At 38.9% G+C, this 18716-nt stretch overlaps 1 protein-coding gene across 13 annotated transcripts in view; it reads left to right on the plus strand.

Moving 5' to 3' along the window:
• The window catches only part of PPP2R2C (protein phosphatase 2 regulatory subunit Bgamma), a 199484-nt gene that overhangs the window by 89712 nt on the left and 91056 nt on the right, over nt 1–18716 (plus strand). For 2 of the 13 annotated variants that reach the window (XM_054065200.1, XM_054065198.1), the window contains exon 2: nt 5340–5490. The exons of 7 other annotated variants lie outside the window; for them this stretch is intronic. In XM_054065200.1, the coding sequence (XP_053921175.1) occupies nt 5442–5490 (49 nt within the window). In that variant the 5' untranslated portion in view covers nt 5340–5441. Of the gene's footprint in view, nt 1–3443; nt 3878–5339; nt 5491–5727; nt 5777–15491; nt 15648–18716 lie in introns of those variants that run through there. 4 more of the 13 variants (XM_054065199.1, XM_054065204.1, XM_054065205.1 and 1 more) reach the window with 4 other exon arrangements.

Consider the following 18716-nt stretch of genomic DNA (forward strand, 5'->3'; position numbering starts at 1 on the left):
CCCCTTTCCAAAATGTAGATTTCTTTTTTGAAAAGCACTTAAATATGTATGAAGAATCTTGGCCTGATTCGTTAACTTTGAATAAATTCCTATGACAAATGAGGGAAATGAAGAGAAAGCAAAAATAAGTTGTTGAGCAAGGCTCCTTGTGTGAGGTTGGCTGCCTTCAGAGGCATGGGACTGTATCACAGCTGTAGCACTGCCAGTCTATCGTAGATCCACCTGACAATAAACTGTGAGGAACAGAACCTTTTCAGAAGTAGATCTGGCATCAGTGTAGTAGTACAAATTTTCAGATTTTTTCTTTTCTTTCCCCCCTGCCCCAAGACAGGGGAACTAGATGGAGGAATTTCCCATCAGTTTTATTCTGCTTCTGTGATGAGGTTGGTTTAAGAACGTAATAGTGCTAGAAATCTGATATTCTATTTTTGGACCCTCCTTGAGATCAAATACATTCCTAAAAGCTGCAAAGTTAGTCTCTGCAGTCACCTAATTCTTATGCCAAATATGTTCTCACACGCAACCATTCTCCAGTGACACCCAGTTCAAAAACATTACAAATGGTGTTTCCAACAAACAGAACAGAAAAGGCCGCTGAGCAGGGAGAGGGAAGCAGTCTCATCATTGTGCCCTCTGCAGTGTGCGCCAAAGAGAGAAAAGAATGGAGGGAGGTGAAGGGAGGTAAACGATTTCTTATAGAAACTACCTGAACAGACCCTCACAGAGATTTATGGACAGGAATCAGCAGTGTACACCTATGGAAGGTCTGTCAAACTGCAGCCAGAAGTGTGGGCTTATGTAGGAATCTGTTGTGAAAAATGCTGTTTAAAAAAGTGCACCCACAACGTGTGTTTGGGACTGCTGAGGTCTTTGAAGTAGCAGAGAAGAGTGCTACTGCAGTGACTTGGATCATCCCTTTGCATTTGAATTCTGGCATGTTTGTTATCTCAGCACTTGATGCAAAATCTAGCAAAATCTATGTTCTTTCTGACTTCAATTGCAGAATTAAACCTTTAAAGTTCCCTGAAAGTTTAATGTGTGTAGAAATAAAGATTCTTATTGCACTTTGATTTTTGTGACATAATTTGAGCTTTTTGAAATGGTGTTATCATAATGTACGTATACTCCAGTGGCAGTATTCTGTTACTTTAGTGGGGATTCGTTCCCCAAAATCCAATAACTGCAGCTGGAGGCTAACTGTATCGTTTCAGAAAGATCAAGGGACCACAGTAATTTACATTTGATTTGGCTCTCTCAAGCTTAGGCAGGTCAAAAAGATCAGAGATCACCGCTGTGTCTGTGGCTGGGGATTCGTCCAGTTTGTGGGATTGCACTGCAAGCACAGGGGTCCACATGCAGCTTCTGTGCACCCCACCATACAGCGCTTGCGGTCAGGCACAAGTCTGAAGGTGGCAACTGCTAACAGGAATTCACCTATCACTCTCCCGTTTCCGTATCTCCTTGGCACGTGTTAAAATGGCAGTGAGGCTTCTTCAGCTGCTCTAAGGGAGAAAAAAAAAATTATACAGGTATTTACCTAGTTATGCATTCCTGACTTTATCTTCCTGCCACCCGCTGCCTTGCTCTGACATGGATATACTCGGGCAGAACTTGTGAGCAACTGGTCCTGCTGAGGCTCTCCCGGGCTTCTTCCATGTGCTGTTCTCTTAACATCAGAAACAACTTCCCTCATTACTGACCAAGACTTCAGACTACCCAGCTGAACCAAACGTGTTCATAGCTGTTAGCTATATGATAGCATTTCATGGAGGAGCAGATGCCAGTACCAAATGATGATTTGGTCCCAGGTGACTTTACTTTCTGGTGTGATGGTGGAAAATGGGGCCTACTGCATAGTGGTATCAGGGAAAAGGATTTGGATGAGCAAGAAGCAAAGGCTGCCAAAAATGAATCGGATTGCCAAAAGTGACTAGGGATTGTTAGGAATGGTTGGACTCAGTGATCCAGTGGGTCCTTTCCAGCCAAGTGATTCTATGATTCTGTGTTTCTATGAAACTATGTGACCAAAGGAGTCCTGGTACTGTAGGTTTCCAATGCTCTATAATTTTAAAAGAATCAAACTCTTTAGTGCATCTTATTCTGTTTCAAAATAGCTTTAGTATAAAAGCTCAAAATAACTCATTCTCCACTGCTGCTTTGTTGTGGAATTTTTCCTTTGTGGTAAGGCTAACTTGAAACATTTCAGGTTTTTCTCTCCCTAGTAGAAGGAGTAAACTCACAGCCAACACAGCCAAGCATGAAGCACTAAGCATTCCACCTCTGTGGTTGCACTATTGCTGTGATTACCTATGAGCAGCTCTAGGTTTCAGTACTGCTGCATCATTTTGCTTTCAATTGTTCATTAAAAATTTTTCATAGCCAGGGAGCAGAACAATAGGAGGTTTCGTATCCAGCACAACAGCTACTCTCCAAAAAAAAAAAAAAAGGTTCAGTTGTGAGTGAAATGCTATTAAAAGCAGCACTTGTGTGGATGCCGAGTAGGAGGAGGTAGCAAGCATGTAATAAAGGACAATTAATTTGTTTCAGAAGGAATACATGTAAAATAATAAATTATTTTAAACCAAGTTTTCTTCTGTTTCTCCTCTTTTAATCGCACTTTTCCATATAATAATAATAGTAATTTTCTGACTGGGCAATGAAGACTTTGGTTTCAGTTAATATCTCAGTAGCCTTGCACTGAAATGCTAGTATTTCACAATAGTGATATCTAATTTTAGTCATCAACTCTTATGCTCTGAGTGTTGTGAAATTTACTTTCTGCACTTACAGATTTTGATAAAGGTACACAGACTTCATTTGGTTCATTACTATAAGGCAAAGTGAGACACTTCATGGATTTTTTGTAAGGGGACACATTTTTGTTTACAAATGGATGAACATATCAAGTTGTATAATACCTATGTCTAAGTATGCTTAGACATAGGTATTTATGCTGGGCACAGATTATTTTTTTTCTCCAGCTAGTAGGCATAAAACCTGGATAAAATGCAATGTTTAGTTTTTAGACATTTGATCTGCAGTTACTTTATACAAACATGGTTTCTGTATTACTGTGCAGGAGGACTGTAGCCCTCATTATAAAACCCAGGGCTGGCAATGAGAAGATCTGAGCAGAATAAGAAGACCTTTCTAAAAGGAAACTTGCAAGAAAAGTTCTTTCATTTGAAAAGCTGTAGTTGACTTGCTCAAATTATGGTTATTTGCTGACCTGACCCATTTACCCAGTAAAAAAAGTACTACATTCTGTGACATCTACAGTAGAGCTTTTTTTGATCATGGGAATCCAATATTCATTGCTTGATGGTAGTGCTTTTATAAACATGAACTACAATTGTCATCTTCTTGTGAGTATCCTAAATCAGCATTTGGAACATACATATTTTAGGTGCAAATATGCAGCCAGGGCTTGATACTATAACAGCTGTGTTCCAGTTATGTACTTGGTAAGTATTTTTGCGTTTTTAAAAGAAAATGTATGGATTATTTTTACCAAACTAAAACTTTTGCAACGGATGCTTCATCACTAAAAATCAGCATTATCATGGATCCTTTCTTAGTCTTCGGTCTTTTGCAAATCACAGTCGCATACCCTCTGAAAAACACGGATGCTGATTCAGAAGAACACCTTGAATTGCTGGTGTGAGTGTGAGAAGAGGCATCAGCAGTCTAAGATGGCTACTACAATTTTCACTCCATGGAAAGTCTGCTCAGTGTTTTGCAGTGCCATGCATGCTCTGTGACATGGCATACACCTACACTGCCTCAACCAACTGAAAATCAACAAAACCATGGAGATGCTGAGAGCGATGCTTGAAGAAGTTGAAGAAGTAAAGGTCATCTGGTGTGAAGCTTCTAGGTATGCCCTTCTTTTTATCAACAAAATGACATAGTACTTGAAGTACAGATTTTCTTTTACTTGATGTCTGAATACAGATTTGTTTATAATACTTATTGTTTTCTTGTTGATAATGAGCTGAAGAAGGGAGTTGAACAAAACGTTCAGGGCAGTTCATGTTAATACAGAACTTTTTACTCTTTTCCAACCTCTCAATAAAATGCAGTGACATAAGACAATTTGAATGCAGTCCTAATGACATGGAAAAGCAAGAGAGAAGGCCACAGACTTGCAAATAAAAATTAATTGTTATTTGCTCATTTGAAACTGTCAAGGAGACAGCCAATACATTGCTCCATGACTATCTCCAAGTTACTAATGGTACCTGAACTGTGTTTTATATATCACGTCATTCATGTACTTGATCATCATTCTCTCTGTTTTCTGTTCTTGGCCTGTCTGAGTTCATTTGTGGCAGAGAGAAGCTTCTGTGCTCCTTCTGGATGGCTCTCGTTTTCTGTTTTCCTTTGTTTTAAATATCAGATTGCAAATCTTACGGGAGGGATGAGTAGTGGAGCTCATCCTTGCTTTGCTGTCTAGGTATGAGCATCTCATACGTGACAGTTCTCCACTTGCTGCAAAACTACTTTAGTAACTCCATGCTGTTCTGATTGCTTGTCTCTTTTTTTGCCTCGCAAAGGCATTAAAGCGTGGATGTTTCCTGACTCATCAGTACTTTTTTTTTTTAATTCATTGAGAGGTATTTCACAGGAGATGGTAAAAACTAGGTACAGTGGAGCAGAATAATAGAAAAACAACTAGCTACTCAGGCTCAGTTTAGGGAAAAGAGTTTGCTCCCTTTCTGTCTTCTAAATAAGCCAAGAGGTGGGTGTGTTCTTCTGTGGACACCCATCTTCACACTTTTCTTTTTTACACTCATGTGCAAATCAAGTCCATTGCTAAACTCTCTGCCTAAACCTAAAGAGACCTGAATAGTAGTCTTAAGAAAGCAAGCCCACGTGATCTGTGTGCTTTCAGTCTGTATTGTTGTTTGCAACCCAAATGTAACTTGGTTTTACAGTACCCGCAGCATGCCAGAGAAGAGCTAATCCTGTAGATGGGTGATGTATTTCTCCACGTTGCCCATAGCCAGTCTCGTCAGGCCATATGAATAAGCTTGGGTCTGTGCTGAGCCTTTCCCCCTCAGTACAGTCCTGGAATTAAGGCCGATGCCTCTGTACATGGGGAGGAGGGTTTGTACTGTGAATGGCAGTTGAATTTACAAGTAAGGAGTTCAGATACCCACTGCAAAGACTGTATTGATGTAAGGGGCTGAAATATTTGATGCAGAACTAACTGACAGACAGTTTTGAGAAGTTAGGGGTTTAAGGGAGAAATTAAATGACCTCTGTTTTGTGTAGCAGGAGTGGATCAATGGCTTTGTTTTTATAGTTTTCGGTTTTTGTTTTTTTTTTTTTGAAAGATATCACCTGCTGGCTGCAGAGTGGGTGGATTCAGCTTCCTTCTGGAGCCTGGATACATCACTTGAAGAAGGTCTTGCTTTCTGCTGCATCCTAAAGACAACATGGAAGGGGAGAGTATCTATGAGTTTGATTCTGGAGATGGACTGGGAGGTAAGGATGCCTATCACTTATTTTTGTTTTCATCCCAGATGGCTGGTTACGGGGAGCGCTTATAACAATGGACCTTGGAAGCCACAAAAAGCAAATGTGATAAAGATGTTTACAGTTCATTGATTGTATTATGTCACTTTACAAGCAATGAATAAAAATTTTTCAAAACAATTGTGTCCTAGAGGAAGTGGCACATGTAGACACTGGATGTTCTAAATGTTGTTATTTAGAGTCTGAGATGTCCCAAAGCTGATGCAACCCGTAAATCCTTACAATAAAAGTAAAGGTGTGTAGCCTTTTCTCACTTTTCTTTGTTTCTCCTTTTTCTGTCTCTCATGTGCTGAGTAACTGTGTTGCAAACACTGTGTTGTTTTGTTTGTATTTTGTAACTGGACTACAGAAAACAGAATTAAATGCTGCTGACACTGTCTTCTATGCTAGTGACCTGTGTGTAGGCAGGGACTTTTCATTGATCCAATATAAGAATTTCTTGTTCTTACTTAGCTACTAGTTCCACAAAAATGTCCCTTGGCAAATTACTGTACGTCACTGCTGTGGTTTATCATTTTCATAATGGGATGAACAGCTTCTCAGAGAATGTACATTACATCTGCAAGGCTACTGTTCTTTGCATATAATGCAGGGGACCTTTGACAGAGTTTTGGAATAGATCCGTCTGTTTTAAATTCCTGGTTTAACAGGGCTTCTTCTGAGATTAACTAATCAAACACCTTTATCTAGTTTGCAGAACACTTTAAACTGCCTAAGTCACCTCACTTTTGAACTCAGAAGTGTAAATATTATGGGAAGGAATGAGGTTCTGCATTAGAATGTTGTAATAACAGAAGACTTGGTGTGCTGCACATCTGTTTGATGGTTTAGATGTTTTCTATGACTGGATTGTAACCAGGCAGATTGCTTTTTGTCTAAGTGTACTGTGCTTGTGCCAAGATGCTCCATTTTGTGTTTAATACTGCAGTAATATTTTTCCTGGACCCTAGCTGCATCAGCAGTACTGTGTATTAGGAAGAACAGTTTCTGCTGTCTTACTACTGAGTTTGCTTCTTATTAATGAGTTTCTTTTGGGCTCTCAGTTGGGCTAACATGCAGATATGCATCCTTAAACAGGTGACTTTTTTTTAAGAACCAAAAAAATGATGGTTCAATTACTTTTAAAATTCCTGATAATGCCATCTATGAAATAATTATTTCATCATAATAAACAATATAAATATTTATGCTCAAATAATGCCTTTCTGCTAGGTAAATGAAGGGTAATAGAGTAGCAGCATTCCCTTTGACATTCTGAGTGTTTTTATTGCCCTCTCCCAAAGATTTTGAAACACCCTGAGCTGTAGTTATGACTGTTACTGATTAGATTGCTTTTTCATTTTACATCCTGTCTCAAGCACTCGTTTTGACCTACTTGTGACCTTCAGTCACTGAATATCTGCTGTGGTGCTGCATCCTTGTAATTTCTTTCATGCCACTTAGAGCATGGAAAAAGTCTTTCAGAGCTGAGGTCAAAGACAATTTTGTATCCCAGCCCTCCTTGAGTCTGACCTTTGTTGTAATAATAAGTTACTGCCCTTGATCTACATTTTTCTATTTTATATAGGCAAGAGTGAGTGCGCGTGCTCATGGAATGGGTAACCATAATTCTGGCTTGTCCTGTTATCTTTCTTCTGTTTGTATTCTGAGTTAAGATCATAAGCTCTTCAGAGCAAATTTACTATTTTTGGAAACAGAACAGATTGTCATTGTCATAAGTTGAACAGAATTACTGCTACGAGAACAAAATCTGATCTTGTATGTGATAGGGCTATACAGGAGCATGTCAGTATCTTCAGTGTACATATATGCATGGTGCCTGTTTGGACAAAGCGTGCTTGCCTGAGTAATACTAACCACAGAGTACCATTTCATTTTTTTTAGAAAACAGGTGGTGTTCTCTCTGTGTGACTTGGTGAATAGCAGCTCAAGTTAAAAAAATTAAAAAAAATCCTTCTTACATCCTTTATAAACAAAAAAATGTGTATCAGAACAAACTGACAAAAAAATCCCATTCTGAAAGTATGAGGAATTGGCATGAGCTAGCACTTCATGATGATCAGACCATCGAGCATTCTTATCTGATGAGTAAGGGAAGTGTTGGAAACGCCTGTGGTTTAAAACCAAGGGCAGCTAAAACCCTGAATGTAGCTTTGCTATGTTTCTTGGATTCAATTTGTCCTGCTTTTCCTGTTTCTACTTGAGATACCAAAATGACAAATATATGCTATTTATGGAGCCAAACTATGGAATTTTGCACTGTTTTATAGAATATGAACTAAATAAAAATGTGACTAGAAAATAAAGTCAATATTGTTTGAAGATAAAGGACATGCATACTGTCTGAAATAGGTACATAGTTCTCAGTAGTGCATAACAAAGTCTGCATACACCCTATGCATTACAAATATAGGTATACTTTGAGATACGTATGTATCAAGCACAAATGTATGGTTGCAATTAGGCTGATTTGATGTCTGGATTATAATATATCAGAGATCTGAGACAAAACAGAAACATTCCCATTTTTGGCAACATGAGTAGATACGTCAAACAATTTACCAGTATGATTGAAACCACCTCCAAAAAAGGAAAGTATATTTTGTTAATTCGAGGTCTGTAGTCTCTGATGGAAGAGTTTCCTGAGACTGTGAGCTCCCTGTGAGTCTGCATGAGTTTGAGAGTCAGAAGGTGTTAAGAATTTTGTGGACATTTCTTGTCAGATAAAAAAAAAAATTAACAAAAATATTACCCCATAGCTTATTATTTCATTAACAGGAAATCAGGCCACTATTTTCCAATAGTGGAACCCAAAGTAAGGCTCTTCCCCTCACTTTAATTGTAAAAAAGTATTTGGATTTTCATATGTGTGAGTGGCATATAGCACTCCTGAATGCCAGTAAAACTCAAGAATGATGCTTATAGAGATCAAGCAAATCAATTTGATATTGTGGAGGTATGTACTTAACTCAGACTTTCTCAGTTAAAAAAATAAGTCCTAATATTGAAAGCTGTTTCAATAGCTGTGTTGCTGACATCTTGACTTGATGTTATTTCATAGCAGGTTCTCAATGCCTCTTAAATGATGCACAAAGAACAGAGCTGACTCTTCTCTGGACATATAAAGCCAGACTCAGCGAGGGTCCTTATTATACAGTCAAATAGAGCCTCCAGAGTACAAGCCACCCCAAACAGTGTCGAGAAGAGATCAGACCGTAATTCTTCACTATGCGATGCACTGAAGACCTATTATAACTGACCTAGAACAGATGGGCGCATCAACTTCAAAGCAGACTTCATAGCTTCAAGTTGCCTAGGAGAGATTTATTTTTAACTCAAACACAAGAACTCTGTGGTGGGGTGACCTTGGCTGGCTGCCAAGTGCCCAGCAAGCTGCTCCCTTGCTCCCCCTCCTCAGCAGGACGAGGGAAGATAATGAGATGAAAGGATAAGGAGATGGACATAACTCTTCAGTTATTGTCAAAAGCGAAAGAGACTTGACTTGAGAAAGATTAATGAATTGTGAATTAAAAATGTAGTAGGTTAGTGACAAAACCCCCCAAACTAAGGCCACCTTCCCCTTATCCCCATTCTTCCAAGAATTGCCTTCACTCCTTCATTCTGAACTTTTCTGCTACCTCCTGCTACCCCTGAGCAGAGCAGAGGGGCAGGGAATATGGGTTACAGTTAATCCACAACACTTCATCTCTGCTGCTCCTTCTTCTCATGCTCTTCCTGTGCTCCAGATGGGGTCCCACCGAGGGAATGCAGTCCGTCATGAACTTCTCCAATGTGGGTCTTTCTCATGGGTCATAGTTCTTCAAGAACTGATCCGGTTTGGATCCTTTCCACAGGGTACAGTCCATCAGGAAAATACTGCTCCAATATGGGTCCTGCACAAACCACAGTTCATGGCAGAAACCCTTTTCCCATGTGGGCTTCTTTCCACAGGCCACAGCTCCTGCCAGGAGCCTACTCTAGCATGGCTTCTCCATGGGCTGCAATTTCCTTCAGGGCATCTCCACCTGTTCTGGTTTGGGCTCCTCTGCAGGCTCCAGGTGGGTATCTGTTCCACTGTAGAACTCCATGGGATGCAGGAGGACCATATGCCTCACCATAGTGCTCTCCATGGACAATGGGTCTGACTTGGAGCTGGCTGGAACTGGCTGCGTTCATGAGGGCAGCTCCTGATGTCCTCTCTCAGAGGCCACCTCTGCAGCACTTCCCCCAAAACTTTGCCTTGTAAACTCAACACGGACTTGTACAGTAATTCCAGAGCAATATACTCGAGGTAGCCGGTTGAGGGAAGTGATTAGCAGGTCAAGGGAAGTGCTTCTGCCCTTCTATTCCTCTCTTGTGAGACCTCATCTGGAGTACTGTGTCCATTTCTGGAATCCTCAACGTAAGAAGGATATGGAGCTGGTGGAACGGTTCCAGAAGAGGGCTGCAAAGATGATCCAAGGGCTGGAGCACCTTCCCTACAAGGACAGGCTGAGAGAGTTGGGGATGTTCAGCCTGGAGAAGAGAAGGGTCAGAGGAGATCTTACAGTGACCTTCCAGTACCTAAAGGGGCTATAAGAAAGCTGGGGAGGGGCTATAAAGACTTGTGGAGATAGGACAAGGGGGAACAGGTATAAACTGGGGAGGGGCAGATTTAGACTGGACATGAGGAAGAATTTCTTCACCATTAGAGTGGTGAGGCACTGGCACAGGTTGCCCAGGGATGTTGTGGCTGCCCCATCCCTGGAGGTGTTCAAGGCCAGGTTGGATGGGGCATTGGGCAGCCTGGTCCAGTGGGATGTCCCTGCCCATGACAGGGGGGTTGGAACTGGATGATCTTTAAGGTTCCTTCCAATCCAAACTATACTATGATCCTATGATACTGCTTCAAATGTATTCCTTATAGACCTGACACAATTCTTAGTGGGTATTGTCATTAAATGATTGTCTTTATTATCAGTATCCTGGCTACTTGGATGTTTCCCTAAAAGTAGTCGTGAACTTGAACAATGTAGAGTTAAATATATTTGGAGATGTTTCTTTAGAAACTTCTAATCCTTCTAATTATGGAGTGATATGATTATTAATAAAATCTAAAGATCAAGCTCTATTCTTGTTCTGCTTCCATAATTTGATTTTTCAAAATGTAATGCTGTATGTTTTGGCAAAGAGTCTGCAGTGCCTAGATATATAGGCAGAATTGATACCATAGCGTGTATTTTCCCTTGTTCCCTGTACTGCATTTTAATCAGAACCTGAAGATTTGCTGCTGCCCAAAAGGTGTTAGGGTGAGAAGATTGTGGAGGGCTTAAGCAACTTTTCTGGTTCTGTTGTATTATTGATATTACCCAGATCAGCTTTTGGCCTGGTGTTTTCAGTCATAGCTCTTGTTCAAGTAAAAAAATCTTTCCTGCATGTTAGCAAGGCTGTGAGCCAGTTGCTATGGTATTACGCTTTTTTTTTTTTATTATTTAACCAATCCGCTTGCTTTTGTGATGATTCAGCCCAGAATAAGAAATCAGTCACACCGGCTAGAGCTGTAATCAAAAGAGCAGCTATTGTTGGCTTGAAAATTTATAGAGCAGAATTTGAGTGTCAAGAAAATATTTATCGCCGTCTGTGTTTATGGTATATACTCTAATGTGTAACAAAATGCTAATAGTGGTGGTAATGGCAGTAGCCCCTTTTCAGGATGATGGTGCTAAAAATGGAATCACTGTACTAATTTCTCTATGTTGTTTTGTCACCCCAGAGGCATCCAGTAATTTCCAGCTTAAAAAAATACCAGATATGTTTATCCTGTGACTGATTTTGGTTGTTTTTCATTATATTACTAAATGGTAATATGTTTCTGAAGGGATATTATTTGCTAGTGGAAGGTTACCAGACTCTGCTGCTTGTCTTCTCTGATTTTAGTGTTGCTGTTTGACTAATCAGAAAATTCTGGAAGACTGCTCCGTAATGTAGAAGTCGTAATGATGCTGATCCATAGCTGCAGTGATCGTGATCCAAGGATAAAAGTAAGACAAGTTAGTTAGAGATAGGTATATTTTGATAGATAAACTATCAAAAAATGGAAGGACAGCCTTTTGTGGATCTTCTGCAGGTTTTAAGAAGGTCCTGACTGTTCGAATGCAAGGTTGTCCCACCCATCCTGTCTGTAACATTATGAACAGGACAAATAAAAGATACTGCTTCTTTTATACAAAACTTCTCTCCAAAGTCATGGCTACACCACAAATAAAACTTTAAAATTTCAATTTAGAAATCACTAGAAACCATGCTTGTACAAGGCAGTACTACATAGTAAGAGGCCACCAAAATCTAGACAGTGCACCTCATGATAATAAGTAAGTGAATACAAATATTTGAATTTGGAAATAACTAAACAAAAAGTAATTATTTCCTCTAGGAATGCTTTTTGTTGGTGTGCTCTGTATAGTACGGTAGCACAGTCCTTTCTGAGCGGATAGCAGGATCTCCTGAAGAAGTTTTTGCTTGTTCTTCCCAGAAGTGTCATGAGAGCCTTTGTTTTCTTTCCCAGAGCCTTATGTGGTATCTATTCTTTTTCTGTATGCAGGTAATAATGTCACATAGTGAACTAAAATGCTGGCAGTGAATAATGCTTTCTCTGCTCTCATTGAGTGTAAACAAACCCACCTCCTAGTTGTCAAGGGTTTGACTAAGAACAGCAACTCAATGATGAAGTTGAATCTTGGACAGGCTTTAAATAATGCTGGTAGAGACCCTGAACTTTTTCACCCCTGCAATAGCTCCATTTCAGTGTTTGAATTATTCTTTGTCACTGGACATCCAGGTAAACCTCAGCATGCTGTGTACATGCCACCAGAATTGTAAAGCAGTCAGCTGTCGTGTTCAGGAACTACAGGTTTCTAAGCATGTAGTACATGACTTTGCAAGAGATCAAGAGGAAGATGTGCATCAGCTCATCAAACAGAATGAAAAATCCACCTTCCAAGATAGTATCAGGAAAAAAAACCCCAACAAACCCCTGAAAACTCTTGTCACAGTAATCTAAAAAGAAGAGTAAAACTCGTTTATAGCAGTGTTATTTTTTTTGCACTTAGATTCCTGCATCCTAATGAGTGGAGTGTGGAGTGCTCCCCATTGACTGATTAGCTAAACAGGCTGAAGTCTTTTTAGGTCAATTATGAATTCTTATTTGTGCCAAATCTATGCTTTTAACATGTACTTGTGGGACAATCTTCCACATTTTTCAGTGATGTGAAAACTAGAAAAATCTGGATCAATCAAGAATTTTTTGATAGAGCTTATTGTTTTGCGTGGCTGAATTTAATATATGTAGTGTTTCATGTTTATTAGTTGCCACTGGATGACTGTGTATATAAAAAACATGCATCCAGGAGACATAGTTTTTAGCATGTCCTCCTTTTACAAGTGGCACAGTTCACTGGTGTTTTATCTTTTGAAGTTTCAGATGAGCTTTTTATGGTTAGATGAGCTTTTTATTGTTTATTAGTGTTCTTTAACTTATTGGAAAGAACTATATATGGAGTTAAAAGATATATATCAATGACCAGTCAATATGGCATTACAGTCATTAGGGTATGGCGGATAGTTTTGCACTATAATGAATGTGGAATATTTTATATTTATTCTTGTGTTAATCTAGGAATAAATTTGTAAACGCAGGAGGGAGAGCAAAAAATGAGAGTTGTTCTTCTTGGACATAGCTTTTTGATGGCTTGCATTCAGAATGTATAGAGGGCACTTATGGAAAGTAATGCTAATTTGTAACCATTGTAGGTATTAAAGATACTGTCGAAATCATCCTGAAGGTGATTAGGAAATTGAAATGCTCATTGCCAGCATTTAAGACACATTGCCAGTATTTAAGAAACAACTAATGTCTTTTGGCTGGGTTTTCACTTGGTGATGGGGATATCATGAGTTTATTAAGGGGTGATTCTATGATTCTATGATGGTTTGAAATGCAGAGGTGAAAAACATCAACAAATCGCCGCTAGTGAAATGACAGAAATATGGCATTCTCCTATAGTTGTCTGCTGCAAATAAATGCTTAGATGAGGTCTTCCAGAGGTAGCATTGATGATCTAGAGATAAATTAATTTATTCTTTATTCAAGTACCACAGTCATTGATCATATAATTTAAAAAATGTTAAGCATCTAGAATTCTTAAAGTAGACAAGAATATGATTATACTTTAAAGTATTTTTTTTCAGTGGACCTTGCATTTGAATACTTGAAAGAACATCTATAGGAGATATTAATTTTAGTCGGTTTTGGGGTCACATCTAAAGTACATGTGTATTACTGTATAACTTCTCATAGAAATTGTTCATGGCTAGTAATTGCCTACGTCTACTTGCCATCCAGCTTGTAAGGCAAGTTGTAAGGGACAGCATTTCATTTAGTAGAACTCTAGCTTTTTAAGGGAAGGACAATGTAAGAGATCGGAAGTGTATTTAAGTTTGGTTATGTAAAGAATACTCTGCACTGATCTGTTGTTCAAAGTCAAGGCTTGCTAAATGTCACATTATTTACCTTTCATACATTATATACACATACTGATAGTTCTTCATGCTTGTACTGAAACTTTGCAAGTGGTGATCTATACCAGTCCCCTGCTGGTGTAAGTACCGTAGCTCCACTGCTTTTGGAAATTATAATAGAGGTATGGTGGTCTACATACCAGAAGACTTGCTCAGTTTCCATCAAAAGAATACCGTGAGCTTGAGTGAGATTTGCCATTTATTAAAAATACTGCTTTTAATAGTGCAAATAAACATAGAAAGAAAACTCTCTCCTGAGTACGATGAATTCAGATAATGCACCTGAGTAACTAACTTGCATGGATTGCTCCTGTCTGGACTAGATTCATATAGCGACAAATGCCTTCATAAACAGGACTGCTTTGATACAGCACATCATCCTTCTGAATTTCAAAGCTCTACAAATTTAAATATAAGCATGTGTAAATAAGCACTGAAGTCATTCTGGCATGTATAATAGATTTCTTTTTTTCCTATTCAGTATTTGCATGTCTTTGCTTTCCACTGTATCTTAAAGAAACTAAAACATTTGAGGAAAAGTGAAAGATATAAATAAAAATGGAGAATATATTTCTACACAGATCTATGAGTTTTTTCTCTTTGATGCTATACAGACCTGGGATGAGGCATTTATAATTTTGGCTGCTCTACTTTGAATACCAATATTAATATAAAATGGGTTCCTTAACATCCTCTCCTTATAGTCTGATGACAGAAATGCAGTTTATTTCTCTGAAATGGAGCATTCCATTTGTATGCTTCTGTGGTATTTTTTTTCCTTATCACTTTCTCATTTTCCATTAGGAAGATCCTGCCTTTAAAAAGGAAACAGCACCTGTTCGCTAGATCCTCTAGACTGATTTTCTGGGCTCCATTTGACATTTTATTGACTGAAGCAGTTAATGCTTCTTAAAACCCTGCTTCAACAAGTGTTCTCTTGAACTGTTGTTGATGGAGGGTACTCTGTTCAATCTGAGTTGAATCCCTGCAACAGCGGTACAATGGGTTTCACATAAGGAATTTTCAAGGTACTCAATTATTTCAATGACTTAGATCAGCACTGAACTATCAGCGTCTCCCTGGTAATTCTAAAAATAGTACCTGCTTCTTTGGGTTTAGGGGTATGAGAGAGGAGACTCTTGTGGGTCTCAGCTGATTACAATGATGAAGGTGAATATAGGAGCTGGAAAGACTTGGTCTGCAGCCTGTGGCTTGCACTCTTGAAAGTCTGGGAATGTCCACTGAGGAAGTGTTTTCCTGTAACTGAAAAATGATGGGGAGAACAAGGTACTTGCTTGCTTACAGGGTCAACAGTTTTGTTCCTGCTTGAAAAATTATCCTTAGATGAGGAAGATTTTTACCATTTTTTTGTCTTGAATTTCTTTGTTTTTTAGGGAAAGCTATAAGGAAGCTTGTGCGCAAGGCGACTCTGGTGGCATCTAGAATCCTCAGATTTCCTTGACTGAATCCATCTGGGTTTAGCCCTAAATATAGTAGACACACTGCACTGCTTGCACTGATATATTATATCTTCCAAATGATAGACCAAGGTACAGTCATGTATACTAACCGTTTTTGATCTAATTTGACTCGATTCTGTTGCATTTTGGGTAGTTGTGACAGTACGGTTTGTCCCCATGTTGTTCATCATACTCTCAAAAAAATGAACTGAAAGAGACTTCTGGCTGGCTATTCCATTTGATGTTGTCAGCTCCTTACAAGTCTGCAGCTTGGTGGGAGACAGTCTCTCCTGAGATTTACGGATTTGCCTTCAGTGGCAGGTAGACAGTGGGATTCTTCGCAGCAGAACTGTATTTGGTTTTACTACCTACGGTAAAGAAAAATGTGCAAACCTAAAACAAAACTCCATTTCCTTTTTGACATGTATTTTAATTTTACCTTGTATGCTCAGCAATCATAAGTTGAAAACAGATTATGTTCTAACAAAGCATAACTTGGACTATGAATTAACAGCTGTATCACCAAAAGAAAAAAACAGATCAATAAAGTACTACTCTAAATTATAATAATTATGTTTCTTTACATCTGCTTTGATATCTCTGCTGGCTGTTGGAATGAGCAAGCAATCTAAGTGCCAGCTGGCCTGCTTTCTGAGGTCAGAACTTCTCTTTGCTTTTGTTTTAGATGGGGAAATCATCAGTCTCCTACCTGTGTCTTTGCTGAACTACAGGGGACATAACTTTAATAACGCAGAATATTACCAGTCTCAAAACTACATTTGTTGAATGTTAATCCAGTTGCACAGAGTCTATTAAAATTTGAACTTTTAAAGGGTTCAGATAGAGTTGGAAGACTTCAGAACTGTCTTTTCTTTTGGCCAAAGATGGGGGGGAATGTTTTGTCTGTGTGTCTTCTCGGTTCCTTTATGCTACGTGTTCGGCTGTGCCTGTTTGCTGACTCCACTTTCAAATGTTGAGCCTTATCCTTATTTTGGTGTTGTGCCCAGATACAAAACCTTCCAGTGGCTTCTCCCGAGTGCACAAAGTACTTGGGAGAACTTGTAGGGTCTAGAAAGGATGGTTGGGAACTGAGATTGGCTGGCACATTTTGTGCCTTGTGGATGTCAAGGTCTTGCTAAGGGAGGTCCTATACCAACCATAGTCTAAATCAGCAGCTGACCACAATAATGAAGTCTGTAGGTCACACAATTAGCGAATTGCATGTGTCTTTGAAGTTGCTATATAACATCTGTTTTCTCTTGTCTGGCAAAAGAATAAGTGCCACTGGTGTTTAGCCTTGCACAAGTGGTCTACAAATAGTTCTCATTTTCAGTATAATTCTTTAAAAATATGTATACTTGCTGAGAGGTTAATGAAAGGTTCCCATAATTCTCCTGTTTAATTAGTACAATACAGCATATAATTGATGAATGTGTCTATCTTTTCAATTGACAGCAACAGGTCAGAGCTTTGGCACACAGATAATTGGTAATTTTCTGTGCAAAACGTTAGTGGAATAGGAAGATTAGTACATCTTTGCCTGGTTGTGATACTGTCTGTCATGATATTCAGCTGGCCTGAGTGGTCTGCATCAAATGCTTCCCTCCCTTGTCCACCACCAGAGTTTTGCGATAAGTCTCTATTGTATAGCTATCTTTTAAGCATTTGGCAGGTCAAAGCATTTGAGGGAGGCAAATGCATTTTCTTTGACCTAGGAAATTGTGATGGTTTTGGCTATAGGATATTGTGCTCCTCTCTTTATTTACAATCTTTAGGAAAATTTTAACTGCCAACAAAATAATTTCTCAACAGAAAGGGGCCTTGAGAGAGAGTTACACCTTGGTGTAAGGCTCTGGAGTTTAATGTCTGCTGTGGAAGTGCTGGATGTGGGCAGTCCGTCCTCCAGCCCCTGATAAGGAGAGAAGACAGAATGGCTCAGGCTCTCCTCAACTATACATTGCGGCAAGGCTAAGGCTGTTGTGGCATGACAGATTTCTGTTCGTATGTTTAGTACTATAACAGTAGTAAAATACTGAAGATAGTTTTAAAATCTAGCTAATAAATGAAAGGGATTTAATAGTTACTAATTTAATAATTTAGAAATACTTGAGGCACAGGGACATTTTCAATCTTAAATGAAAAACATGTTTAATGAAGTAAAGTACCCAAAAGTCAGGAACAGTTGGAAATTGGCTCATGTTGGTTTTTTGTATTCAGCTATATAACCACAAGCTAATTGTACTTTAGCTTCATAGTGCCTCAATTAATTAATTAAATGTATAGTAAGGTATCTTTAAATATAGTCAACATAAATGAGTTTCTTCTATCATTATATTTGAGAGCTTGACCTAAAAGTTTTCCCTTAATTTGAAAGGTCTTCATATATAACTCAATTTTTTTTAATAAAACTCAAGATGCTCCAGCTAGATACTAGCTTGAGTTAGAGCATGCTGATACACATCTTATTAGCTCCACCTCTTCAGCACAAAGAGCCGTGGATGAATATGATCAGAAGCAAGTAGGAGAGGATGCATATTTAAAGTGTCCAGTGTAAGAACTCTAACTGGGTACTGGAGTGGACTGGTTGTGCTCGTGTAAATAAGACAGAGAGAATTTACAACTTAGGAGAGAAAAGTGAATCTGGATTTTCAGCTATTAAAAAGGATTCTGTGGAGATAAAGCAGTCATTAATATAGTCGTGGATTTAAGATAGAAAGTAAATCTGATCCATTTGGAAAGAGCAGTTCATACAGCCAGAGGTCTCTGCAACCAATGAGCCTAATGGGTTTGCTGCACTGATGAAATGGTGTAGAGTGGGAAATGTGGTGGGGGATAAGGCAGAAAATCAGGAATATGCATATCTTTTAATCTTATTAAAATTCATGGAAAGACTATGAATTAAGCACAACAGAGAGCTTTCAAATGAGGTTTCAGTTCCTCACACGAATGGGCAGTTGACAGGACTTGTTATTCTGTACTATTCTATATGAGGAGAGTTTCATATTTTCTTTTGTACTGGTTAATTTTAGCCCACTGCATTCCCACCTAAACCCAAAACAAACGTGGTTAGCAGCTAAAGTGGTGGTTCTTCAGTAGCAGCATACTGATACGAACTTTTATGTATGCTCAGCATTGTAATGTCATTGAATGTTTGCTCCC

The sequence above is a fragment of the Cuculus canorus genome, chromosome 4 (assembly GCF_017976375.1).
Source record: "Cuculus canorus isolate bCucCan1 chromosome 4, bCucCan1.pri, whole genome shotgun sequence".
Taxonomy (NCBI): Eukaryota; Metazoa; Chordata; class Aves; order Cuculiformes; family Cuculidae; genus Cuculus; species Cuculus canorus.